General features: G+C 33.7%; 4 protein-coding genes across 7 annotated transcripts; 2 read left to right on the forward strand and 2 right to left on the reverse strand.

Annotated features, from left to right (window-relative positions):
* Positions 1-796: 796 nt before the first annotated feature.
* On the reverse strand, positions 797-3,762 carry LOC140820118 (uncharacterized). Of its 4 annotated transcripts, none has more exons than XM_073180440.1 (8): positions 3,623-3,762; positions 3,415-3,517; positions 2,638-2,717; positions 2,202-2,519; positions 2,001-2,077; positions 1,384-1,414; positions 1,216-1,281; positions 797-1,071 (listed from the first exon to the last, which is right to left on the reverse strand). In XM_073180440.1, the coding sequence occupies exons 1-8, from the start codon at positions 3,674-3,676 to the stop codon at positions 1,039-1,041; spliced, it is 762 nt and encodes a 253-aa protein (XP_073036541.1). In that variant the 5' UTR covers positions 3,677-3,762; the 3' UTR covers positions 797-1,038. The 4 variants fall into 4 exon arrangements, with proteins under 4 accessions (XP_073036541.1, XP_073036542.1, XP_073036539.1 ...); XM_073180441.1 differs by having other exon boundaries at positions 797-1,067; positions 1,215-1,281; XM_073180438.1 differs by having other exon boundaries at positions 1,372-1,414.
* An 8,117-nt stretch (positions 3,763-11,879) lies between these two features.
* Positions 11,880-19,573, forward strand: LOC140819564 (putative 3,4-dihydroxy-2-butanone kinase). Its single transcript, XM_073179703.1, has 20 exons — positions 11,880-12,107; positions 12,693-12,766; positions 12,866-12,929; positions 13,202-13,314; positions 13,426-13,473; positions 13,701-13,772; positions 13,872-13,961; positions 14,984-15,157; positions 15,498-15,581; positions 15,990-16,045; positions 16,233-16,363; positions 16,428-16,520; positions 16,664-16,725; positions 17,197-17,340; positions 17,427-17,470; positions 18,269-18,352; positions 18,454-18,524; positions 18,607-18,719; positions 18,796-18,891; positions 19,184-19,573. The coding sequence occupies exons 1-20, from the start codon at positions 12,068-12,070 to the stop codon at positions 19,307-19,309; spliced, it is 1,779 nt and encodes a 592-aa protein (XP_073035804.1). The 5' UTR covers positions 11,880-12,067; the 3' UTR covers positions 19,310-19,573.
* A 1,808-nt stretch (positions 19,574-21,381) lies between these two features.
* Positions 21,382-23,805, forward strand: LOC140819565 (calmodulin). Its single transcript, XM_073179705.1, has 4 exons — positions 21,382-21,560; positions 22,402-22,559; positions 23,211-23,291; positions 23,434-23,805. The coding sequence occupies exons 1-4, from the start codon at positions 21,485-21,487 to the stop codon at positions 23,566-23,568; spliced, it is 450 nt and encodes a 149-aa protein (XP_073035806.1). The 5' UTR covers positions 21,382-21,484; the 3' UTR covers positions 23,569-23,805.
* A 920-nt stretch (positions 23,806-24,725) lies between these two features.
* Positions 24,726-25,474, reverse strand: LOC140819711 (zinc-finger homeodomain protein 11-like). The gene has a single exon (XM_073179890.1). It carries the CDS (start codon positions 25,315-25,317, stop codon positions 24,775-24,777), a length of 543 nt encoding a protein of 180 aa, XP_073035991.1. The 5' UTR covers positions 25,318-25,474; the 3' UTR covers positions 24,726-24,774.
* Positions 25,475-26,908: the final 1,434 nt, after the last annotated feature.

Raw genomic sequence — 26,908 nt, forward strand, 5'->3', positions numbered from 1 at the left:
TTTATGATATCATGTTCAGTTTTGTCCTGAAAAATCTATGATTTTTAATTTTTTATTTCGAGAAAAATCAACCTCAATCTTAACTTTGGCAAATATGTAATAAAAACTTGACACTGATATGTAAAATAATAGGTTTCTACTACTTTTTTTTCTCTTTTTTTTTTTCCCTTTTTTTAAATAAAAAAACACCATATTTAAGGAAGAGGGCCGGTTGATAATCTGGCTTATGACCTTTTTTTTGTAAAGAGATTCTTTTTTTAAAAAAAAATAAAGTTTAGTTAATTTTTAAGATGTTTAATTTAATTTTGAGTTAATTTTATAATTTTTTTTATAAATTATAAAACTTTAATTATAATATTCGATAATATAATTTTTTTAAAAACAAAAACAACTTAAATACACCGAAATATTCTTTAATTGTTGCTCTTAATAGTAAAAAACAATTCTAAGATTTATATTTTATTCTGAATAAATTCTGTATGCTAATGCGTTCTTTTATCAATTAATAAAAATTTTAAAAAGTTTTTCACGTTTAATATCATATTAAATCCGCTCAAGAACTTCAAACTTCACACCTTTTGGAACCTTGATCTGACAAATGATGGATATTTGTCGAATACATGTGATTTTTTCAAAGATGTAAGGTTTTAAACTTAATAAGTTATTGAATGAGTTACTTCCATGTTACAACCTCGTTTTACAGAGGAAAGAAAAGGTTGTGAAACATATCCATGAAAAATACAAGAAGAAAGTTCAGATTTAGCAGGAATGCATAAACAAAGATCAGTAAAAAATATGTATAATTAAGTTGCATTTCCACATAGAAAGCAGTTCTCAAACAAAGAATGATGACAGAATAAATATTACAACACGAAGACGATGGAGAGACCGGAAGAAACTATCCTCTCACGACATTCGGTTCAATAAACTCAAGCGCTATATTTTGATGCATAATGAGCAAACAAATGGTAGGGATATATATTTCGACCGAATGTGTGAGAAGAGAAGTAACTAGGTTGCATCATTAATCCAATATTCTCATGCATTGACTGCAGTATCCTGCGCTGCTGCCTGGAAAATAATAATGTGATAAACATCACATAATTTGAGGGTTGGTGAATCAACTAATTTTCATGTATAATTTGCTTCACCATCAACTAGGTGAATTTAAGATTATAATGAGTTGATGAGTTATCATAAACGTGTTTCGAGTACCTCCAATATTACTCGAGCTTCATGATCAAATGTTTTGCAAAGAATCTCATAGCTTTTTTGTGATCCCTACAGGAGATAATAATAATAACAAACAAATATTCTATGATAGTCTCAAATGGATGAAAAAATTTCGAGTTGCTAAGATGAAATGCTAACCAATGGATCAACCTTTGATGGCGAAATTGCAGAGATACGGTATCTGCAGAGGATAAGTTTTCGAAGTAGTTGAGAACTTGTAGGCAACAGTGAATTTCCCAAAGTCATATAAAGATAGAATGAACAAACTCGACCTCACAAAAAATTACTAACTTGACTTTCATGAAATAAAATGTAGATCTCAATGAATCATTACTCAAAGCTATTAGTTGGAAATAAATATGGTGAATTTTCAATAGTGGATTTCATGTGATCAAGAAGAACAGGACTGTTGAGCTTCTGTGGCTGCAAATTTTTTTTTATGTAGGGGCCAAATACACGGGTAAAACATAAATACTGGCTTCAAAAAGTCAGCGGGGACTCGGAGGTAAGGGACCGGGAGAAGCACTGCACATAGGGATACAGATGTGAATAACTGTTTCTGGAACTAGTTGATGTGGCAAAATAAAGCCACCTAGGATGAATTACAATTGATAATCAACGACGTTAAGCCAATAACACTGGTGAAACAAGATTCTCATTTCCATACAAGATACTCAAACTCCAAAACTCTCGAGTCTCGAGTTTGATCAGTATAACAATGTGAACACAAATGTCATGGACCGTTCAAATGATTATACAATACCTACCTAAGTTTGTCGATGTAGAAGTCCATTGCTGGAGAATTGGCTCTTTGAACAGTTAGCACCACAGCTCCCATTTTATTCTACAAAGAAGATTGAATCAATAAATTACTATCCTAACACATACTTTTACATGTATGCCTTGTTTTCCTTATTCTCAACATTATATTCATAAAATATGGCGAAATGGAAATTTGAAAACCACACCTCACAAGCAATAAGCTCTACCAATTCCATTAGAATTTTCCCAAGTCCCTTTCCTTGAACACGGGGCTCGAGCTGTAATTCATAAACATAGACAACAGGCACTTCTTCCTCCATAATGAATCTGTAATGCACAAAGCCAATGATTGGACCACGGCAATTACATGTCCTACTCTTTCCCATGAATTCAGACACTTCGATAGAATCTTTATTTGAGATCTCGTGCACAAAAATATATCGAGCTTCCTCTGAAACCATTTCCCTCCGCTTAATCTTTTCTTCTGCTGGCCATTCAGGTCCATAGGGTGCCTCCATATTTAACTACAAGATGGAAAAAAAACAAATATTCATTAAAACTCAAAGAGACAAAACGCAGCATCATGTTCGATATGTTTGAAAAATGGAAGAAGGGTACACAATATTTGTCAGCCTATGCCACCTTAAGAAGGTCTTGCACATATCGTTTCACATGAAGTGAGAGCTTATTGCCACGTCCGGACTCCAAATGTATATGCAAGCCTAGAAATAATGATATTTAAACATAATAAAGCAATGTAGATAAAAAAAATGTAAAGATATCTATTGTAAATGACAAGGGATCGAAGAAAACAAGAGAAAATACCATGCACAAGATCAGCGAATGTTTATAGGGCACCACTCTTAAAAAACAGGATAAACTACTCAAACTGGTAAAAAGGCCAAATCCAGCCAACTTTTCTTGAACTTCTGGTAATGTACATGTACCAAACACTTCAAGTACCATTTGACTTCATTTTCTAGCCCTTCTTTTCCGTTTCCAAATCGAAATCAGGCATAACACCCTCATTTTTATTCTCTTCCCAATAAATAGCACATCTACCATACTAAATATATTTTGTTCACCTCTCGGTCGCTCCACAAAAAAATGCTCAATAGTTTAAAAATTAGAATATCAAGGGGCCATGGAATGTTCATATATTCAATGTGCCATAAAGATCACATGGATATTTGAAGTCCAGATTATTCAACCAGATACCACGTTTACCCAATAAACTTTCAGTAAAAGATAATATTTTCAGGGAAAAAAAAATAAAAAAAATACAAGCACACCCTTAAAAATTGCACCGAATTACAAGGTCGAATTCCTTTGAACCCAGATAATAGTTTTGAGTTGCTGATCGAAAATTCAACACACACAAATAAATAAATAAATAATTCCATTGATACAAAACCGAACCATTTTTATGGCAGTGGTGGAACTGTGGGAAGCAAGAAAGGTGGTCCTTCAATGAAGAAGCAGCTCTGATGACTCCTTCGATTGCTTTCTTTCTCTCCAGCACCTGAAAAAAACAATTTATGAAAATCAAGAATAAGAAGAAAAAAAATCAAAAATATTTTAGAACAATAATAAAAGAAGAAGAATGATGGGAAATATTGGCGTCTACCTCTCTTCTTTTAACATTTCTTTGCTCGTCATAATCAACTAATTTCGCCACCATTGCCAATCTCGCGGGCAAGTTCTTGCTGCCACCTCCAACCTCGTAAAGTCTTTTTATTTTCACAAAATCCCCTCAAGCCTGTCACACATGTATATTTATGATAATTTCCTTTATAAAAAAATATTTTTTTTATAATATATTATTTTCGATATAATTATAAATAAGATTCGTTTCACAAATATAAAACTATAAAATCGTCTATAAAATACATATTTTATTTTTGAGTAGGTCTTTTGTGAGACGACGTCACAAATCTTTATCTTGAGACAAGTCAAAAATACCGATTTCACAATAAAAAATAATAGTCTTAGCATAAAAAATTATATTTTTCATGGATGACCCAAATAAGATATCTCTCTCACAAAATACGATTGGTAAAACCCTCTCACATAAGTTTTTACATTTATTTGTGAGTGGGTCTCATATGAGACCGTCTCACGGATCTTAATCTGCGAGATGGGTCAACCTTACAGATATTCACAATAAAAAAATAATATTTTAAGCATAAAAATAATATTTTTCATTAATGATCTAAATAAAAGACATCTCTTACAAAATATGACTCGTAAGACCATCTCACATAAAGTTTTATATTATTTTTTTATATGGTAGCCGGAGACTAAGTGCCGGGTTTGAGATTTTAATAATAATAAATCATATAACATAGATTAATAATAATAACAGTGATAATATAACATTTTTTTAAATTAAAAGATTAATAGAATAAACAGCAATAATAAAATAATAATATTACCAAAATCAGAGATGAAAATTTCGGTTCCATCGGAAAGACCGAGAGAGCAAATTCAATTAGAAAATTTGGTTTGATACTTTGATTGATTGAAAATTTTTATAATTTTTTCAAAAATTCGTTTATGTTGAAATAATATATTTTAATACGGAAAAAGTAATAGTGGAATATTTGAATGTTGAAAATAAGAGTTGTAAAGTTAGAAATTTGTGTGTGATGATGTAGGTAATAATGTATTTTATTTTTGGATTATGTGTAATGAAACTCTATAAATAGATCTCTCATTTGTGAAGAAAATCACAATTGAGTAAAGAGAAAAATATTATAAAGTGTGTTGGTTGGTAAATTTTGAGTGTTTGAGATTTTTACTTTTTACCATAAATTTTTACTTTTTCACAACACGTTATCAGCACGAAGCTCTAAAAGTCCTACATACTTTTCCAAGCTCCAAACAGAAGAAAAAGGTAACAAAAGTAATAATATTTATTTTACTGTTATTTATTTATTGTGTATTTATTTAATATATAATATAATGTTATTATTAGAAATAATAAAAATAAATTTTTCATAAACTTGTTATAAATCCTGGGAGGATGTTAAGACGACATCCCACACTCCCGGTAAGGGATACGACAAGTATAAAATCCTATAAGGTTTTTAAACAAAATAAATTATGACACTCATTATAATATTATGATATGATATACATAATTATTTAAACATGTCTAATATTATATATACCATATTATTACCATAAAATTATACAAATACATATATTTATTTTTTTGTACACCAACGGTCATAAACGGTAACAAACGGCTAGTTTTTGTCTTATAAATATCATCTCACAAACACATTCAATCACTCAAACTTTCTCTTCTTCTCTAAAAAATTATTCATCGTCAAATTTTTCGAAGAAAAAAGAAGATGACTTTCTCAAGGATATTTTTAATTATTTTGGTTATCATACTCACGAGTCTTGTATTTATCGGAGAATATCCTCCTCGTGCGTTTTCTTTATTTTTACAAATACTTGTACTTGTTGTTTATCCGTTACTTTGTATTGCAATATTTATTAACTAATAAAATGCATCGTAATTTTTTTTAGTACCACCATGTCAAATTTAACAAAGCTCGAATTTATTGCGCTCGACATCACGGGAAAGAATTATATGCCATGGACTCTAGATGTAGAAATGCATCTTGAGTCATTGGGTCTAAGCGAGACCATTAAAGAAAATGGCATATGCACGTCACAAGAAAAGGCAAGAGCCATGATATTTTTGCGTCGACATCTCGACGATGGATTGAAATGTGAATATCTGACTGAAAAAAATCCCATGGCTTTGTGGAAGGGATTAAAAGAAAGATTTGAACATATAAGGGAAGTTATACTTCCGACCGCCCGGGATGAATGGAATACACTGAGATTCCAAGATTTTAAAAAAGTCAGTGATTACAATTCGGCGATGTATAGAATAATCTCGCAATTAAAATTTTGTGGACATGAGGTCACAGAATCTGAGATGCTTGAAAAAACATTTTCCACATTTCATGCATCAAATATTACTCTACAGCAACAATATAGAGTACATGGATTTGCGAGATATTCTGAGCTCATCGCCTGTCTTCTTGTGGCGGAAAAGAACAATGAGCTATTAATGAGAAATCATCAGTCCCGACCCACTGGATCAACAGCATTTCCCGAAGTAAATGATGTAAGTAAAAATGAATTTAAACCTCGGAACCAAAATCAAATTCATAGACAAGATTTTGGTCGAGGTCGAGGTCGTGGACGTAGACGTGGAATTGGCCGTGGTCGTGGACGCGGTCGTGGTTTTGAAAATAATAGAGATAGTTATTTTTATAACTCATCTCAAAAGAGCGTCCCAAACCATCCACAGAAAAGGCATCATGAGAATACAAGTGTTAACGAAAATTACTCAAAAAGATATAAAAGTTCTTGTTACAGATGTGGTACTCCAGGACATTGGTCCAAAGTTTGTCGAGCCCCTGAGCATCTTTGTAAACTTTATAAAGAATCATTAAAGGGGAAAGAAAAGGAGACCAACTTCACTGAACACAGTGACCGTTTGAGTGATTCAACTTATTTTGATGCTGGTGATTTTATGAATGATTTCTCTGGAAATGATCAACATGTTGGTGGGATAGAAATGAACAATTTTGATGCTACAGATTTTCTCAATAATTTCTCTGAAAATGAACAATTTAATGGTAGAATATAAATGTACAATAATTGATTTTTCATGTATTCATGTAATAATGTTTTATTGTATAATTATGATATGTGTTATATTTACATATGTATTTTCAGTAATTTTATTTCATTGCATATTTTTTTGAAGTTCAAATATGGAAAATGCTATGAGCAAAGCTGAAGTTTGCATACCCGATAGTGGTACAACGCACACTATCCTCCGAGATAAAAGATATTTCTTGGAACTAAAACCAACAAAAACAACGGTGAATACAATATCAGGTCCTGTAGACTTGATTAAAGGATGTGGTAAAGCACAATTTTTGTTACCTAATGGTACAAAATTTTTGATCAATGATGCTTTATATTCACCACAATCGAAAAGAAATTTGTTGAGTTTTAATGATATATATTCCCATGGGTATGATACTCAAACAATGAATGAAGGGAATGAGAAATATATGTGTCTTATCACATATAAATCAGGAAAGAAATATGTGATTGAAAAACTACCAATGCTCCCTACTGGATTGCATTATACACATATAAGTCCCATTGAATCAAACATGATAGTTGATAATTCTTCGATATTAACCAATTGGCATGATCGATTGGGACATCCTGGTTCAACAATGATGCGAAGAATTATAGAAAATACACACGGTCATCCACTGAAAGACCAGAAGATCTTTCAGAATAATAAGTTTCAATGTAAAGCATGTTCTCTTGGAAAACTTATTATAAGACCATCACCAGTCAAAATCCAAACTGAATCACCAATGTTTCTTGAACGTATTCAGGGTGATATTTGTGGACCAATCCATCCACCATGTGGACCATTCAGATACTTTATGGTATTGATTGATGCCTCCAGCAGATGGTCACATGTATGTTTATTGTCAACTCGAAATGTTGCATTTGCAAGATTACTTGCTCAAATAATAAAATTGAGGAATCAGTTTCCCGATTATACAATCAAGAAAATTAGACTTGATAATGCTGGTGAATTTACTTCCCAGACTTTCAATGATTATTGTATGTCTATGGGAATCATTGTTGAGCATCCTGTTGCTCATGTACATACACAGAATGGATTGGCTGAATCATTGATTAAACGTCTGCAAATGATTGGTAGACCAATGATTATGAAAACAAAGCTCCCTATTTCTATATGGAGACATGCAATTTTACATACTGCTTCATTAATTCGCATTAGACCAAGTGCATATCATAAATACTCCCCATTGCAGCTTGCATTTGGTAAAGAACCAGACATTTCTCATCTGAGAATTTTTGGATGTATGGTGTATGTGCCTATTGCACCACCACAACGAAAGAAAATGGGACCTCAAAGAAAAGTTGGAATTTATATCGGTTATGATAGTCCATCAATCATTCGATATCTTGAACCTCAGACAGGAGATGTGTTCACAGCACGTTTTGCTGATTGTCATTTTAATGAGGAAATCTTCCCAATGTTAGGGGGAGAACAAAAACATACCGAAAAAAAAAATACATGGTATGTATCATCATTGTTACATCTAGATCCAAGAACAAAACAATGTGAAAAAGATGTACAACAAATTGTACACTTGCAAAGAATAGCAAATCAAATACCAGATGCATTTGCAGACACAAAAGGGGTAACTAAATCATATATACATGCTGCAAATGCCCCTGCTCGAATTGAAATTCCAAAGAAACAAATGGAAGATACTCATGATGTCATTAAACGCCTGAAGCGTGGAAGGCCAGTCGGTTCCAAGGATAAAAATCCTCGAAAAAGAAAATTCATAGAGAAACACGATGATCACAAAATAAAGAATGATGTTTCTGAAGAAACACATGATGATCACAAAATAGAGAATGATGTTCCTGAAGAAACACATGATGATGCAAATGTTCTGTCAGAACCACAAACTGACGAGAATCATGAAATCTCTATCAATTACATTAATACTTGAAAAATATGGAACCGAACAGATATAGATGAAATTGATGATATATTTTCTTATAATGTGGCAATCGACATCATAAATGATAATGAAGATCATAAACCAAAATCTTTTAGTGAATGTAAAAATCGGCAGGACTGGATAAAATGGAAAGAAGCCATCCAGGTTGAATTGGATTCGCTAAATAAACGTAATGTTTTTGGACCTATAGTCCTTACACCTGAAGGTGTAAAACCTGTTGGATACAAATGGGTTTTTATTCGAAAGCGAAATGAGAAAAATGAAATAGTAAGATATAAAGCTCGACTTGTTGCACAAGGTTTTTCTCAAAGGCCTGGAATTGATTATGAAGAAACGTATTCTCCTGTGATGGATGCAATTACGTTTCGGTATTTGATTAGCTTGGCGGTATCTGAAAATTTAGAAATGCGTCTTATGGATGTTGTTACAGCTTACTTATATGGATCACTTGATAGTAATATATATATGAAAATCCCTGAAGGATTTAAGATGCCTGAAGCACAAAGTTCAAAACCCAGGGAATGTTATTCTGTGAAATTACAAAGATCATTATATGGGTTAAAGCAATCAGGTCGAATGTGGTATAATCGACTAAGTGATCACTTGATGAAAAAGGGATATGTAAATAATTCAATATGCCCTTGTGTTTTCATTAAGAAAACAACATCCGGATGCGTAATTATTGCTGTATATGTTGATAATTTAAACATCATTGGAACGAATAAGGAAATTCAAGAAGTTGTGTAATACTTGAAGGAAGAATTTGAAATGAAGGATCTTGGAAAAACCAAGTATTGTCTGGGTTTACAAATTGAACAAAAAGAATGTGGAATGTTTGTTCACCAGACAAATTATACAGAAAAGATCCTTAAACGTTTTAATATGGATAAAGCAAATCCTTTAAGTACTCCAATGGTTGTTAGATCATTAAACATAGAAAAGGATCCATTCCGTCCATGTGAAGATGATGAAGATATTCTTGGTCCAGAAGTACCATATCTAAGTGCCATCGGTGCCCTTATGTACCTTAAAAATTGTACAATGCCTGATATATCTTTTGCCGTGAATCTGTTGGCAAGATTTAGCTCATATCCAACAAAGAGACACTGGAACGGAATTAAACATATATTCCGTTATCTACGAGGAACGACAGACTTGGGACTTTTGTATTCAAAAGATGCTAATCCAAGTATAATTGGTTATGCTGATGCTGGATACTTATCTGATCCACACAAGGCACGTTCCCAAACTGGATATGTATTTACTCGTGGAGGCACTGCAATATCTTGGCGTTCACAGAAACAAACGCTCGTAACAACTTCATCAAATCATGCCGAGATTATTGCACTACATGAAGCAAGTCGTGAATGTGTGTGGTTAAAATCAATGACCCAACATATCCAAATTTCATGCGGATTATCATTCGATGAGAAGCCTGTGATATTATATGAAGATAATGCTGCATGTGTTGCTCAAATGAAAGAAGGATACATAAAAAGCGACAGAACTAAACATATTTCTCCTAAGTTCTTCGCATTCACCAAGGAGCTTGAGAAGAATAAATGTATTGATGTTCGTCACATTCAATCAAGTGAAAACTCATCAGATCTCTTCACAAAGGCACTTCCTACGTCAATATTCAGAAAGCACATATATAATATTGGGATGCGCAATCTACGAAATTTGTGAAGAATTGTTCATGTCAACATCAGGGGGAGTTTACGTGACTGCACTCTTTTTTCCTTACTATGGTTTTTATCCCAATGGGTTTTTCCAAGTAAGGTTTTTAACGAGGCAGTACAAAACACGTAGTGAAGACATCATCGTATCATGATCATCATCACAAGGGGGAGTGTTGAAATAATATATTTTAATACGGAAAAAGTAATAGTTGAATATTTGAATGTTGAAAATAAGAGTTGTAAAGTTAGAAATTTGTGTGTGATGATGTAGGTAATAATGTATAATATTTTTGGATTATGTGTAATGAAACTCTATAAATAGATCTCTCATTTGTGAAGAAAATCACAATTGAGTAAAGAGAAAAATATTATAAAATGTGTTGGTTGGTAAATTTTGAGTGTTTGAGATTTTTACTTTTTACCATAAATTTTTACTTTTTCACAACAGTTTCGACGGATTTATTTTCTTTATTATATTTTTTAAATTTTTTTTTTCTTGAAGATCAAACCGATTTTTTCTCAAGCCCAAGCAACAATATTTGTGCCCCAAGGCCCAAAATTCCAAGGTGGGCTAAACTTGGATTTCTAGGTTGGCCCGAATATAAATTTACGAGATTGTCTTACAAAACACCTACACAAAAAAATGATAATACACCTACAACCAAAGCTCCCAAAATTGAATTACATAAAATTTGAAAAAAAATTCCTGATATAAAGACGGGTCAATCTTATCGATATTCACAATAAAAAATAATATCTTTAACATAGAAAGTAATATTTGTTAATAGATGACCCAAATAAGATATCAGTCACATAAAATACGATCCGTGAGACCGTCTCACACAAATTTTTGTCTTATATTATTATAAAAAAAATAATATGCTTAAAAAATAATCAGCCATTAGGCGGAAAGCTCAATCCCAATTTCCAATATACCATCAATTACAATATAAATGATGCGTGGATGTCGACACAATGACAAGGATTGGACTTACTATGTATTATATTATTTAGGATAAGTGTATCATGTAACCGATGAAAAAATCTATGTTTGTAATGAATTGTATTTAAAAAGCGTATTTTTTAAAATTATACATAAAACACTTTGTAAATGCAAAAATATGTATGACTTTTAAAAATAGACAAGGATTGGACTTATTATGTGTTATAGTATTAAGTAAAGTGTATAATGTAACTCTCAGAAAAATCTATGTCTATAATGAATTGTATTTAAAATTCATATTTTTTAAATCAAACATCAAATATTTTGTAAATGCGAAAATATGTTTGATTTTTAAAAATAGACAAGGATTAGACTTATTATGTGTTAAAATATTACTTTTTATTATGAATATGTGTAAGGTTGACCCGTCTCATATATTAAGATCCGTGAGACGGTCTCACATGAGACCGATTCAAAATATTTTGTAAATGCGAAAATATGTTTGATTTTTAAAAACGGATGGGGAGTAAAAAACCAATAAAAGGAAAAGAAGGCACGATTTCACCTTAAAAAACCCGAGTTCGTGTTACGGACAAACGCGAGAGACACGAGATTGGGAAATCGAAACGCAACTAACGTTTTGTTGTTTCGGACAAGCAAACCCATTAAAACAACCTGTATTCAACACCCATGTGACTTCCTTTCTCTAGAGCCCACTCTCCCAAAATTTCAAGCCCTCGAATTCTCTCCACCGAGGGGGGGTTTTTCTCTGATGCATCATTGACAGATCCTGATCATCTTGATTTCGTTCGCCTTCAGCAATGGATTTCCGGAGCAAAAAACTCATCAATGACCCGAACGGTAACAAAAAAAATCTCATGCGTTTCTCGTTTCGTCCGTTGTGTTTTTCCTGCATTTGCGTTTTGTTGATTCGTCCTTCGGTTTCTGTTCATCATTTCTTGGATGAATTCGTTTCTGTTGACGGATTGAGTGTGTGTGTGTACGTTTGAATGAAGGATTATTGACTTTGACTTCTGTTCATACCGCGGAAGAAAATTTGTGGATTACGTTTTGTTTGATCTCTCGTCTTTGTTTTTGTTCTCTATGGCTGTTCATTTGATTCGTAGATATTTTGTTCTACTGGTTTTTATTTCGTATTGAATACTGTGGACGTACTACTTCTGATACTTGAGGTACAACGCTTATGTTATAGTACAATTTTTTTTAGAGTCGCACGGCGCTTTTGCATGAGATGACTGCGGTGGTATTGAATAATCATGTTTTTTAGTATTTAGTTCGTTGTACTCTTTTAATCCCCTCCTATTTTTTGTTTGGTGATGAAATAATCAAATGCATGTCTATCTGCATCCAAATTCAGAAACGTGTCTATGAATGTGGGAATGAGTGTGGAATTTGGAAATGTAATTCATGTTCCTTGATTTACAGATGTGGTGACTGAGTTCATTGAAGGTCTGGTGGAAACTTATCCAGGGTTGCAGTATTTGGATGGTTTTCCCAAAGTAATTTGTGTTCTGTTTTGGCAATTGTGAGATTGAATTGTTGTCGTACGTGCTTTCAGATTTATCTAATCGCACGACTCATGTGTGTGGCAAATGTAGGTAAAAGTTGTTTTACGCGCGGATGTTTCTGCAGCTACATACGACAAAGTTGCCGTCATATCAGGTAAGATCTAATTGACTACTTTGTTTTTATTAAATTTGAAGTGCTGGCACTGTTGAGATATGAGGAAAACGAGTGGTCGTCCATTCTAAACTCTTGTCATGCCTGAATTGGGTTAGTTTCGAAAATAATAGCATGGATGGAACACGTGAGTTTATACTTCGTTAGGAGTTTTAACCAAATTATAAATAACTGTTTCACCATAAGGGGAATTTTTCAGTAAGGTTTTTCCCCTGGTGGAAAACGAGATTAAAATTACTTAATTCTTGGCACAGGAGGTGGAAGTGGTCACGAGCCTGCTCATGCTGGATTTGTTGGAGAAGGGATGCTGACAGCAGCAATCTGTGGGGATGTTTTCGCGTCTCCTCCTGTTGACTCAATTCTTGCAGTACGACAGAGTTCTAATAATTAATAAAATGAAAAAAAAAGCTTTCTATATTTCAGGTAGTTTCTTATTGTGATAGTTTTTAGATTAACACACTACATTTGTTTGCGCCAGGGAATTCGAGCTGTGAGTGGTTCTATGGGATGCCTTTTGATTGTCAAGGTATCTCACTTGTTGACTTTTTCGATATGTGGCTATATCTTTTTCTACTCATACTGTTTTTTTATCGTAGTTGAGCTTTCTTCATCTGGATATTGTAATTGCATTTACATGAGAAATCCGCCAAGACTTTTCTATGCTTTCTCAAAATATACAAATAATCTGCTTCCTGGTTTGACTTTTTTGACTAAGATTTTTAATGAGTGCATATAACTTACTGTCTATCACAGAATTACACGGGCGATCGATTAAATTTTGGTTTGGCAGCTGAGCAAGCAAAATCTGAAGGTTATGCAGTGGAGGTATTTGTTTATATGAACTCACTCCTAATGACCATTCAATCTAAACATTGGGATTTGATTATCTCTGATTAAGAAACATGCTCAAATTTGTTTTCGCAGATGGTTATTGTTGGTGATGACTGTGCTCTACCACCTCCAAGAGGCATAGCTGGGCGAAGAGGGTTAGCCGGAACTATTTTTGTTCATAAGGTTGATCAATGCTACCTGTGCTATCTTTCCTATCCTGTTATAGCGTTTGCTTACGTGTACATTTCTTGTCTATTTTGCCACGGTTTGTTGATGTGGGTCAGTGGGTGAAGTTAAGATATGTTTTCTGTATAACACTTAATTCGCTTTCTTTGTTTTGCCTTTTTTCGTCTTCTAATGTTCATACCAGTGACATCAGGCACATGTATTTTAGCCATGCATATTAAGTTATTGCAGATTTCTTCTTCTTTTTCCTCTGAATTGTGTTTAAGCCACACCCTCTTCAAGTTTCATAGATAAGGTTGGGCATTAATGGAGCAAATTTGACCTTTCTTTCCTGTCACTTTAAGCCGCATCTCTTCAAGTTTCGTAGATAAGGTTGAGTACTTGAGCATTATTGGAACAAAATGCCCTACTTTTCTTTCCTGTAACTGCTGAGTACTCATCTCTATATTTAGAAATTTTCCACCTTCAGAAAACATAATTTTTTTCTTTAATTTCTGGTACCGTCCTATGAATTATCTATCTGCTACCATGTTGAAAAGGTTAAAATAATTCATTGAATGTTACCTCCCGTTGTTGCTTTAGTCACTATCTTCCATTTACTGTACTAGTAGTTAGAAATGGTTTTTTTCCCTGTTTTAAGAGTGTACAAATCCTTTGAAATACTTAAATTTTTGGATGCTAATTAAATGGAAAATTATTCAATATATGAGAAAATCGGACATGAATTTTAGAATCGCGAAATGGAATCAACAAATGTGAGAATGAAACTAGACATTAGTGGAAACTTTTTGTTAGAATTCTTGTATTTGATATGGAAAACTCTATTCCATCTCTGGTTCTTTTGTTGCTATTTCCATGAAAATGTTTAAAGTCATCTTTTACTTTATTTTATTTTTAACTATAACCTTGTTGAAAATGACCAAGTTTGTTCTCACCTAATGAAACCAATTATTTTAATGAAACCAATTATTTATCGTTCATGCAACTCCATTGTTTCTAAATCTTACGGCAAACTACAGGTTGCTGGTGCAGCAGCAGCAGCTGGTCTCTCTTTAGCTGAAGTTGCTGTTGAAGCTAAACGGGCATCAGAAATGGTTGGCACAATGGGTGTTGCATTGTCAGTTTGCACACTGCCTGGTCAAGTCACTTCAGATCGTTTAGGCCCTGGAAAAATGGAGCTTGGTCTTGGAATTGTGAGGGATTACTTTGATTATACTTAATAACTCATGTTACTTGGGATGGAAACCTTTTTTTTATTTTTAACTTAACATTTTATAATTCAGTAATGCAATGATGTCAAGGTGTTAGTTGAAGTATTAAAAATTATTATGCAATTTTTTCATCACCAGTGTTCGAATTTAAAAGGTGATGCATTGTATAACATGTGGTTGTTAGTATGACTCCACATATGGTTATTTTATTTGTCGAATCGAATGCCTATTAAACATTTTTACTTGAAATAAATTCCTTGCAAATAATCGTTGCTGAATGTCACTGGAAACTGATGTTACTTATTCTGTACATTTCTTTCAGCATGGGGAGCCAGGTGCTGCTGTGGCTGACTTCCAACCTGTGGACATTGTGGTCTCTCATGTCCTGAAGCAGATATTGTCAACAGTATGATGCTATGTTATGTATAAAACAATGAAATCAGTTCATTTGACAAATCAACAAGTTTCCAGCTTCCAAACTGAGCACTCAGTGCTAGACAATATGAGGGGGTTCTCGTATAGAGTAAATATGGAAAACGTCTTTTTGATTATCGTCGATCACATGCACATGCCACATTACTGAACTTTCTGCCTCATAGTTTGTGGGAAATCATGTAAGATGAAATGTATGTATTTCAGTTGGGTGGCCTTAAAAAAGTTGTAGTTTCTCCTTTTCCTCTTGTCAATTGCAAATTAGGTTTTAGATTGTTATATGTGTGTGTGTGTGTATAATATGTACTTTAACATTGAATCATGAATAACTTCGTTTTACTTTTTAATGCTTTGGTTGTGATTATTTTTGATACATTGACAGGAAACAAACTATGTTCCTATCACACGGGGCAGTAGAATTGTTCTCATGGTTAATGGGTAAGTCTATACTTTCTATGTGACTTATTTCTCTATGTGATTCGAGCATCTTTGTTTTCATTCTGAAAAGATGTGTCTTTTCTTAATTAATCTGCTTATTTTTCACGTGTTCCTTTTCAAATTAACGCCCGTTTTCTTCATTTTTTTATGTCCTTGATTTTTCGTTTTTCATTTTTTTGGATTGCAGATTAGGAGCCACTCCTCTGATGGAACTTATGATCGCAGCTGGAAAGGCTGTTCCTGTGTTGCAGCTGGAACATGGATTGGCTGTTGATAGGGTCTATACTGGGTCTTTTATGACCTCTTTGGATATGGCAGGTATTCTTGCTCGCCAGAGTTCACTATTATGAAAACGTCCACATCTTATTTTGTTCTTTGGCAGGATTTTCAATCACAGTGATGAAGGCAGACCAAAAGATTTTGAACCGATTGGACGCCCCAACGAAGGCCCCAAATTGGCCTGTTGGTGCTGATGGTTAGTATTATATCATTGCATTGCGGATTTACCGTTCTAGACTTTTACTGCTGCTGGACAATATTGGCGATTGTCAATATGTCTGCGTTTCCCTTATTTGGCTAAGTTATTATATTTCTTATGAAGTTCAATTTCTCCTGCAGGCCGCCCACCCGCTAAAATTCCCGTTCCTCTTCCTCTATCTCATTCAACAAAGAATGACGAGGTCTGTGAATCTAATATGTGCATCTATTGATAAATACAATGCTGGAATCTGTTCTTAAGATATTGCCTGCAACCAATACAGTAGCCCTTCATTGTTGCGTTATGTGCATCTGCGTTTCATTGACCAACATTTGGAGCTTATAAATTCAGCAAATGATCACCAATAAATATATTTTTTGATCTACATGTTGAATTTCTGTTAGTTATCAAAATTTATGCTACGAGAAATGGGGCATCAATATAAAATTCTTTTGTCCTAAATCGAAAATTTCTTATTCTTTAATTTAGGTATATGAAATGATGAATTTTGTTTTAGAATCAAAATTCAAAGCACTGATTCCTTTGTGCCTAACCTGTTATTGAATGAACTGTAGTTTGTATAGTTGTCTTATTTTATGCTGTTCAGTCTTGCAAAACATTTTCTTTGGGGAACTATCTTCATTGATTCTCATTGCTTTCACTTTTTTCTCAGTCATCGAGTCGTCCCCAACAGCTAAGTCCTCAGGGTTATATTCTTGAAATTGCTATCGAAGCAGCAGCTACTGCAGTTATCAATCTGAAAGACAGCTTAAATGAATGGGACAGCAAAGTTGGTGATGGTGATTGTGGATCAACTGTAAGTGCAGGAGAAAAATTTCCCAGATATTTTTTCAGAACATGGTTTTGGTTTCTATGTTAATCCGATTTCTTGTCATGTGCTAGATGTTTAGAGGTGCATCAGCCATTCTTGAAGACATGAAAAAATAGTGAGTTTCCACGCCCTTAGTCATTCACCTTTCTTGCGTATATGTGCTGTGACTGCGACTGTAAACATAACATTGTGTTGCTGTTGTAGTCTTGGCAATTGGATTTTTTTCTCATAATTGATTCTGCTTTTGAAGATTTCATCATTATGAATATGGGCCTATAGCGAACAAATGCCTTTACATCAAAGACAGTTGGTAATATTGGTATAACATGTGATGGAAAATGCTGGATCTCTTGTAAGGGGAAATTTATTTCATGTAAAAAAAAGATAAAGGAAAGTATAACAGGCTGCAACCGCGAAAACATATTGGTACTGTAGAATATGACCTGTCTTTGTTTTTGGTCTACAAAAATGGTCTTTGAAATTGTATTCCAAAATGGAAAGTATTCAAACCCTCTTGAACTTGTGATGGTCCTGAAAGTTTTCTACTTTTATTTTGTTTCTCCTCTGAAATTTCTAGTTTTTGTTTCACTTTATTCATTTTCTTTCAAATGTCCTATAGTGGCAGATGTTGAAATGTAATTGGCGTCGAATTATGCAATGCATTGATTGAGTTTTTGTTATATTTATGATTGACAATCTTTATTTCTTGTATTATGTTTGGTAGTTGTGCATGTGGTCTGTGATTTGAACCAAATTTTTTTTCCGTTTTTCTGTTATTAGTTTACTAGCATATGGACAAAGAGTGCACACTTCTAAATTTGGTTGAAGAATGTGGCTTACATATTAAAAATGATCTTGCCGCCCTTAAATCCAACCATGTTTTCACCTTGCTTTTGTAAATTTACTGTTCCAGTTATCCATTGAACGATCCTGCAGAGACAATGAAAGAAATTGGATCTTCTGTTAGAAAAGTCATGGGAGGAACTAGTGGCATCCTGTAAAACAACCTCATTCTCTCGTCGAAGTTATTTGTGCAACTTATTTATTGATTTCTGCCAAGGACTTCTAGTTATAGAAATTCTTCTGTCTCAAAAACAGATATGACATATTCTTTAAGGCCGCGTATGCTCAGTTGAAAGCGGACTGTAATCCAGTTATACCACTACATTGTAAGATAATTTGGAATTTAATCTGGCATTTACTTGTGACTGGTGTATCTGGCTCAATCATTAACCAAAATTCGTGATTTAGGGGCTAATGCTCTTGAAGCTGCTATAGTTGCTGTCAGTAAATATGGAGGTGCCAGTGCTGGCTACCGCACGCTGTTGGATGCTCTTATTCCTGCATCCTCTGTACTCAAGGAGGTTTGAGCCGACAAATTTTAGGCGTGCCCTTTTTAAAACTAATATTTATCATTAACACTGTAAGCTTCACGGACAGAAATTGACTGGTGGAGAAGATCCTGTCAATGCCTTCGTCGTCTCAGCTGAAGCAGCAGTTGCAGGTGCGGAGTCAACCAAAAGCATGCAAGCACAGGTGACGTTCTTGATTCTCCGCATGTACTTCTTGTATCATTGGATGCCATAATGATATTTGAAAGAGAAACCATTTTACACGCATATATTGATATTTTCATTTTCAAACGCCATTAACGTAGCATCTACTAGATGCAAAAGCTTGGCTGCAAAATTTAGGAAAGAAGACCGCTTTCTTCAACTATCTTTCTTTTTGAAAAAAATGCGGGCACAAAATTGGTGGATTTGTTTTCAGGCTGATCAGCACTTCTACTGATGAAAATTGTAGTAATCAACTTGTGATTTGTTTTCAGGCTGGTCGTTCATCGTATGTCTCGGCAGATATTCTTGCATCAGTTCCCGATCCAGGGGCAATGGCTGCAGCTTCTTGGTATCAAGCGGCAGCCTTAGCTGTCAAGGATAAGTACCATGCGTCGTGAGTGCAATTTTTTTTTTTTGGGTTTCCAGCGTGACGTCCTTCCGTCTCGTTTTTGTTCTCGAGGAGGAAATTGTGATGAGCATATATACTTTTGTTCACGGACCGTGTCCTGTTCTAACCTACTAGTTTTCCGCTTATGCAGCTACTGCATAAAGCCGAGAGAGCAGATTCATCGTCGTACGAAAATTGTAATAGATCATCTAACTGTTTTACACTGTCGACTTCAAAATTTTCTTGGTTATAACCAACTATTTTGTCTCTGTTACTTGAATGTAGTTGGAGCTTGTGATAAAACCACAGTTTTATCATATTACTCCTGAAAAACTTAACGAGCTGTGATTAGAGAAGGCAATGCTACGGGCGGGGATAGCAATGTGACGGGTGGATTTGCCATCGTCGTCCTTGAATTATATCCCAATTTTCATATCCGTCTTGATCACCGTTTTTCCTCCCGAACCCGAAATCGTAGGGATCAAACCCGCATATACCTCCCCGTCCCTATCGTCGTTTAAAAAATATTAATGGGAGGCAGATATGGAAATTCTTCGAACTAATACTTATTTTTATTTATTATTATTAATGATAATATCAATACTAATAATATTATTATTATTAATATTTTAAAAAATAATATTATAATTATATTATTATTATTATTATTATATTTGGGATGGGTTTGGTCATACTAGTCTCCGAATTATTTCGGGAATTTTAAAAAATCTTCAAACCCGAACTTAAACTTGAAAAAATTGGGAATTTTCGTCCTTGTTTCAGGTTTTTTTGCAAGTTTTTAAACTCGTGGGGAAAATTGAAATAAAACACGAATTTTTTTGTCTTTGGAAGAAAAAAGATTTTTTTTTGGTATCGTTACCTTATCTTTGTGTGCCTTCATCAAAATACATATACATTTGCAAAATCATTATTTTAAATTTAATTTTTTTAAATTCAAGACACAAAAATATTTTTCTTACATAATATATAAATATAATGCGTAAATAAAAATAATTTTAAATTACTTTTCCATCTCATAAATTTGTATTAGGTATGAAAGTAGGATTCCATATATTTGGATCATATTTTTATTTAGTATATTCATATTCATCGTATATTCGAATTTATACATATACTTGTAGGAAGATTAGATATCAATATTTTTCCCAAATAATCTATTAAAACTTATTATTGTATTTTCTTAAAGAGTAAGCTGTATATATTTACTAAAATATCATATTTTTCTTTGAATTTAGAAAAAAATGTCATTCCTATTCCGTACCTCAATCTTTTGAGAAAACGGTCTTTCTTGATTTGTTCCCCAATGAGACGTCTCTGGAAAAGAAAAATAAATTAAGATTTCTTATATATTAATTAAAGTCTAACCTCTAACGTGTCAATGCTACCGATATTCACAATAAAAAGTAACACTCTTAGCATAAAAAATAATACTTTTTCATAAATGACTCAAATAAGATATCTGTCTCACAAATACGACCCGTGAGACCGTCTCACACGGATTTTTCCTTAATATTAAAATGAATCCTTTTCTAAACCCTATAAATCTGTCTCGTATCTTCTTTTTTTTTTTTTTGCAAAAACTTATGTGAAACGGTCTCATATTTTGTGAGACAGATCTCTTATTTGAGTCATCCATAAAAAAATACTACTTTTTATGCTAAGAATATTACTTTTTATTGTGAATATCGGTATGGTTGACCTGTCTCACAGATAAAGATTCATGAGATCGGCTCACAAGATACTTACTCTTTTTTTTTTTTACAAAATATATTACAAATTTAATCAAATATTTTCCCCCTTCATATTCAAATTTTCATCCATATTAAACTATTACACATACTTCTTTAAAATTTCACAACCAAATAAAAATAATCATCGCCTCATATATCTACGTCCGTTTGTTGATATTTTTTACACATACAATGTGTGTGCTTTAGTAGAGTAAGGCTTAGTAGTTGAGAAATTTTCATGACCTCTGTAATCGCATTCTAACTAAGATCGCGTTTTAGGTGAATCCACTGAGAAAAGTCGCTATCAAGAAATTGTACAACCACCTACGTAATAACCCTTTGCACAAGTTAAGCTCCAGAAAACCTTTTGCACTCTTAACTCTAATTTTCTCCGCAACTGCGTTTTCGGGAGAAGAAAATTAGCAGCGGAGCGAATGGCTCAACAGTTGACGGAGGAGCAGATCGCCGAGTTCAAGGAGGCATTCAGCCTTTTCGATAAGGATGGCGACGGTATGCTTTTTTTTTTGTCTTTCTTCGTGATCGATCTATTTTTTGTCTCTGTTCGCTGATTTTTTGCGCTGGATTAGTTCTTTTGTTTTTCGTGAGTTGAATGCTTCTACGACTTTGTTTCTATTACATTATATGTTCCATTGCTGAAATGAATGTTTAACATCGAGAGCTTGGATGAGAGACTTGAGTTTATTGTTTATATGCTTTTTCTACTTTACCTGCGCATTTTAGGCGATGAAGTACGGATGTAGCTGTTGCTTTAGGCTTCTTTTGTTTAATAAACATGGAATTATATCCTTAGAATGGAATGACTTATCGGTTTAAATAGTTGTGACGAGTGTTTTATGTGTTAACTATGTTAATCGATTGGGTTAATTGATAGATGAATCAAGGTGTTCGAATGTCCATTCTGTTATTAGTCTCGTTAGTCTGGTCTCTTAGCCTGTTGACAGGTTTATGATGTACGAAGCGTTGCCTATTCACAGGATCATGGTTTTATGTGTGTTTACTGTTCATTAGAATTTGCTTAGTTTGGTCTGGGTGGAATCGGATCTGGAGCCTCCTACTCTTTGTGAACATGAGCAATTATACAATTCTCTTCACTGAAGATTCAACAGAATTGATAGTTTCAATAGCATGTTTTTTAATATATGCATGTGATTATTAAACGTTGATGACACAATAATGTTCTTGGTTTGTACTTTTTTCAAGTTCATGTTTGCTGAAGATCTTCGAATTCATACCTATCTCTAGTATTGTATGTTAGACTGTAAAATGATATTCTGTGGAACTTAATTGCATTATAACTCTATGATTGTTGAAAACGTGCATCTTTTTTAAGGTTGTATCACGACTAAGGAGTTGGGGACAGTGATGAGGTCACTTGGACAGAATCCCACCGAGGCTGAACTTCAAGATATGATCAATGAAGTTGATGCTGACCAAAATGGTACCATTGACTTCCCCGAATTCTTGAATTTGATGGCTCGAAAGATGAAGGTGAATTTGTTTTTTTATTTGCTTAACTTTCTGTAGAGGTTGATTTTGTGAGGGTATATTTATGTGCTTTAAGCTAATTAAAAATGAGGTGGATAGTATTTATATATATGATTATCTATCACGGATTATCATTCATTTGGCTAGCTGTTGCATTTCAGTTCATTTGTAGTTTTATATGTGGGGAGTTTATGGTCTTTATTGCCATTTATGATTGTTATAGCTCTTTCCAACTCAAAACTAATATGTTTCTTTCTGTTTTCGTAGCGTGATAGTCAAATAGTTTTAGTATTTGACAACCGAGATCGCTCTAGATATTTTATTTACTGAATCAAAGTGACTTGACTTCATATTTAAGACGCTCTGACATTGAATTCATTGCTAGCTGGGATGAATATTTGTTAGCTGTGAATGCACGTCACAATGTGCTTGCTTGGAGATGTCAATATCATGGAGAGAAATTTTTACGTTAAATGCCTTGTGATAAATTCAGTGTTGTCCAGTTCCTATAAAAAGTTGTAATAGAATACGGTTTTGGTGTGAAGTGAGAAAGTCAATGTTTCTAAATAATGGGGTTTGGTGAGCGGATTCAAAATGTGGCAAGTACGAAACTAACATCCCGAGGAAACTAAACATCCTTCTTTGTTTGTGAAGGATACCGACTCAGAGGAGGAACTTAAAGAAGCTTTCAAGGTATTTGATAAAGATCAAAACGGCTTCATTTCTGCAGCTGAGGTATTTCTATCCTTTAATTCAACCCCCTCAGTTTCACTTCGTTCGTGTTCGTTCAACTTTACCCATCAAACAAAGCTTTTGTCTCTTGATTCTTTCATCATTATCTCTGAACATACACCTATTGTACATACCAATCTCGCAGCTTCGCCATGTTATGACAAACCTTGGGGAGAAGTTGACAGACGAGGAAGTTGATGAGATGATACGAGAAGCTGATGTGGATGGTGATGGCCAAGTGAATTACGAGGAGTTTGTTAGAATGATGCTTGCTAAGTGATTTTTCGAGATTATGTCGAATCTGGAGTTAAAAGGCATTGGTTAATTGGGTACCACCATCTATCTACCTACCTACAAACTGTTTTAGATGATATATCGTTTATCCTATTCTGGACTTGAGCGGTGATTCTAGTCTAGATTGTTAAGGACATATCAACCTCAATATCTGTTCTTTTGAGAAACATTGTTCTGTTTACTTTCAATTGCCTATGAATATCCCTTGCTATAGTTTTTTGAATTTGAAATGGGCTAATTTCATTTCCAAATAGGATGGTTGTCGAGTTGAATCCAGTTCACAGGATTACATTGGAAAAAGGAAAAATTGCATCGAAAGTTGTCCATAACTATGGACCTTACATGCAATAACAAATACCAATAATGGGATGCATCGTCCTTGAGACAAAACAACTAATTTTCCCACTTTTGACATACCAACTTGTGTACGTACGCGTGGTGTTTTTTTTAATTGTGGTGAAATATCTTTTTTTAGTCACGTCGAGCTTCAACAACTACCAGCATGGTCAATTGGTCACACGGCTAAACTTATCTGAACACGAGTATTTTGTTCCAATTGTTTTTTAAAATGTAGTTAAGAAATAATGAGAAAAAATGTCATTTCAATCCCCGAATTATGGGGGTTCATACTTATTATTTGTTTAATTTTTTACTGGATTATTTATGTAAATTTTAATCCCAAACTACTTTATATATTTGGCAGAGAATTACATTTTATTAATTTGACACTAAAATTTTAGTGTGAAAAGGACTGTAATAGATCATTACATAATAATTACATCATTAAAAATTGATTCACACACTGAAACTACCTCACCACATGATTGAGGAACTAAATGACATTCTGGGTAAGTAAAATAAAAGTCAAGAGAGACACATGATCAAATGGTCACTCACCAGCTCTATTTCTTCATTCAACATTTTCTCCATCGAGTTAGTCGCACAAAAATTATATAGTACAATCTACTCAGTCGACTTGATATGTAGCTTATCGCATTAAGCTCGAGAATTTACTCAACATATAATCAGCAGATTCCACGATCACGACGATATTGGGGATAAGTAACTCTCTGATAATTAAAACTCGATCTTAATTACTAATAACATTGTCAGGAATCATAATATAAAACAAATGAAAAAGGCTTGAAATAAAAATTATATTCCAACAATTTCTAAATATTTAAAAGAAAATCTACTGTTCATCAGTAAGAGAAGACGCATTTCCAGCAGAATGAGACGAGGAGTTCTTGTGATTGTGCATCCAAACCTTGAACACCTTCCTGCTGATCCCAATCCCTCTGCAGAACCTCTCGATCTCATCCTCTTCTTGATCTTTCCTCTGCAACTTCCACCCCAGATTCGCCGCGAACCCCAGCATTTTCTCCTTCTGCTCCTCCGTGAACTTGGTCCGGAACCTCTTCTTGTTGTTCGAGGACTCCGGAGAGTACGGGACCACGGTGGTCGTCATTTGCCTGTCAGCCCCCCCGCCGCTGCTGTAGTCTATGATCTCCGCCACCTGGCTGCGGTGGGCGGCACTGTAGGTGACCTTCCGGTGGAAGTTTCTGTGGCAGCCGCATGCAGCACATCTGAGTAGGCCACCGAGGGTCGTGTATTCTGGCGTGAACTCCCCGCACCCGTCGGTAGCGTAGCTCCCCAGGCTGGCTGCATGGTTTCTTTGGCATTCTCTGTATACTTCATTGCTACTGTTATCTCCTCCCTCCATCTCTATATACATACATATATATATGTATGTATGTTTCTCTCTCTCTCACACACAGAAACAGTGATTCTTTCTCTGATCTCACAGTGGAGATGGAGATGGAGATGGAGATGGAGATGGAGAAACAATTCTGTTGTTGGTATATAATGATTTTATGCGAGGATAAACGTGGTTCCAATGAATTCTACTGTTCCTGTTGACCCGACTATTCCATATTTTCTTTTACCTTTATTCACATCTTTATTGTGGAAACTTTTTACCATAAAACTATGTTACTCGTGGGATCAATGTATCCTTTAATAATAATAATAATTAGCGTGTCGTAACACACGCGATACATAGCAGGTCGACATAACACACGCGATACATCGTTTTTGTTCGTAGGAGAAAAAGGAGGAAGAAATAAGGCTTTCAAAAATAATAAAATAAAAACGGTCACTTCTTAAAATTGAAATGATACGAGAGAAGATAAGATAGAACGAAAGACAAAATATAAAGTTGAAGTGGTTGAATTATTATGTTTTGTTTTCAATATAAGTTTTGATATATAAATGCATTCAACAAAAATCAATGGATAGACCTAATCATTTTTCTAAGTAATTAATTAAACTTTTATTTGTTTAATTAATACATCATTAAAAAATTTTCAAATGAATATACTTTGTAATTTTTATTATATGACTAAAAAATATAAATGAGAGAGGGTAGGATCTAATTTTTTTTATTTCAAAAATACAAATGTTTCGATCTGTTGCTTAAAGTTTCCAACTCAGTTCTTCCTGTGCTGTTATGTCGGAGTTGGGATAAATTTTTCGTGTAATAATTAATAATAAGTTACTGAGTAGGTCTATTATGAGACGATCTTACGAATGTAGCTGTGATACGGATAAACCCTACCGATATTCACAATAAAAAGTAATACTCTTAACATAAAAAGTAATATTTTTTCATAGATCAGCCAAATAAGATATGTATCTCACAAAATACGACTCATTATATCGTCTCACATCAATTTTTGTTTAAATTATTAAATAGGGAGTGGGATTTTATTATTTTTGTATATCTTTAAGTAAAATGCATTTATTGTAGTATGCTACGACAAATAGACAATGGACAGCAAGATTTTGTAATTTTCTAATTATAGAAAAGATGACTTTTCAGAATCAATATCCCATTGTCTTGCAGCCGTCGGTATAAGTTTCTTTATTTTTTTATTTATGTCATATTAATAAGTATATAGTCTACGTGGCTTTATTATAGCCACCTCTTCTTTTTTAGAACCTTTTATTTTGTTATGATATGGTTACATTTTTTTTATTCAAATCTCTTCTTATTATTTTACAAGATCAATATCAAGTCTTTTGTGAAACGATCTCATGAATTTTATCTGTGAAATGTGTCAACCCTACCAATATTCACAATAAAAAATAATATTCTTAGCATAAAAAATAATATTTTTTCATAGATTACCCAAATAAGAGATATGTCTCACAACATACGACTCATGAGATCGTCTCACATAAGTTTTTATCTTAATTAATTTATCTATGGAAGATTATATATATATATATATATATATATATATATATATATATATATATATATA

This window comes from Primulina eburnea, chromosome 18 (assembly GCF_022965805.1).
Source record: "Primulina eburnea isolate SZY01 chromosome 18, ASM2296580v1, whole genome shotgun sequence".
NCBI lineage: Eukaryota > Viridiplantae > Streptophyta > Magnoliopsida > Lamiales > Gesneriaceae > Primulina > Primulina eburnea.

Coding starts and splice junctions, on each gene's coding strand:
- LOC140820118 (XM_073180438.1), bottom strand. CDS start 3,676: ATGGTGGCGAAATTAGTTGATTATGACGAGCAAAGAAATGTTAAAAGA. Junction 3,518..3,622: donor GAAATGTTAAAAGAAGAGAG/GTAGACGCCAAT, acceptor TGTTTTTTTCAG/GTGCTGGAGAGAAAGAAAGC. Junction 2,520..2,637: donor ATGTGCAAGACCTTCTTAAG/GTGGCATAGGCT, acceptor TCCATCTTGTAG/TTAAATATGGAGGCACCCTA.
- LOC140819564 (XM_073179703.1), top strand. CDS start 12,068: ATGGATTTCCGGAGCAAAAAACTCATCAATGACCCGAACG. Junction 17,341..17,426: donor ATGGTGATTGTGGATCAACT/GTAAGTGCAGGA, acceptor GTCATGTGCTAG/ATGTTTAGAGGTGCATCAGC. Junction 18,720..18,795: donor CATCCTCTGTACTCAAGGAG/GTTTGAGCCGAC, acceptor CTTCACGGACAG/AAATTGACTGGTGGAGAAGA.
- LOC140819565 (XM_073179705.1), top strand. CDS start 21,485: ATGGCTCAACAGTTGACGGAGGAGCAGATCGCCGAGTTCAAGGAGGCA. Junction 21,561..22,401: donor TTTCGATAAGGATGGCGACG/GTATGCTTTTTT, acceptor ATCTTTTTTAAG/GTTGTATCACGACTAAGGAG. Junction 23,292..23,433: donor GCTTCATTTCTGCAGCTGAG/GTATTTCTATCC, acceptor CCAATCTCGCAG/CTTCGCCATGTTATGACAAA.
- LOC140819711 (XM_073179890.1), bottom strand. CDS start 25,317: ATGTATATAGAGATGGAGGGAGGAGATAACAGTAGCAATGAAGTATAC.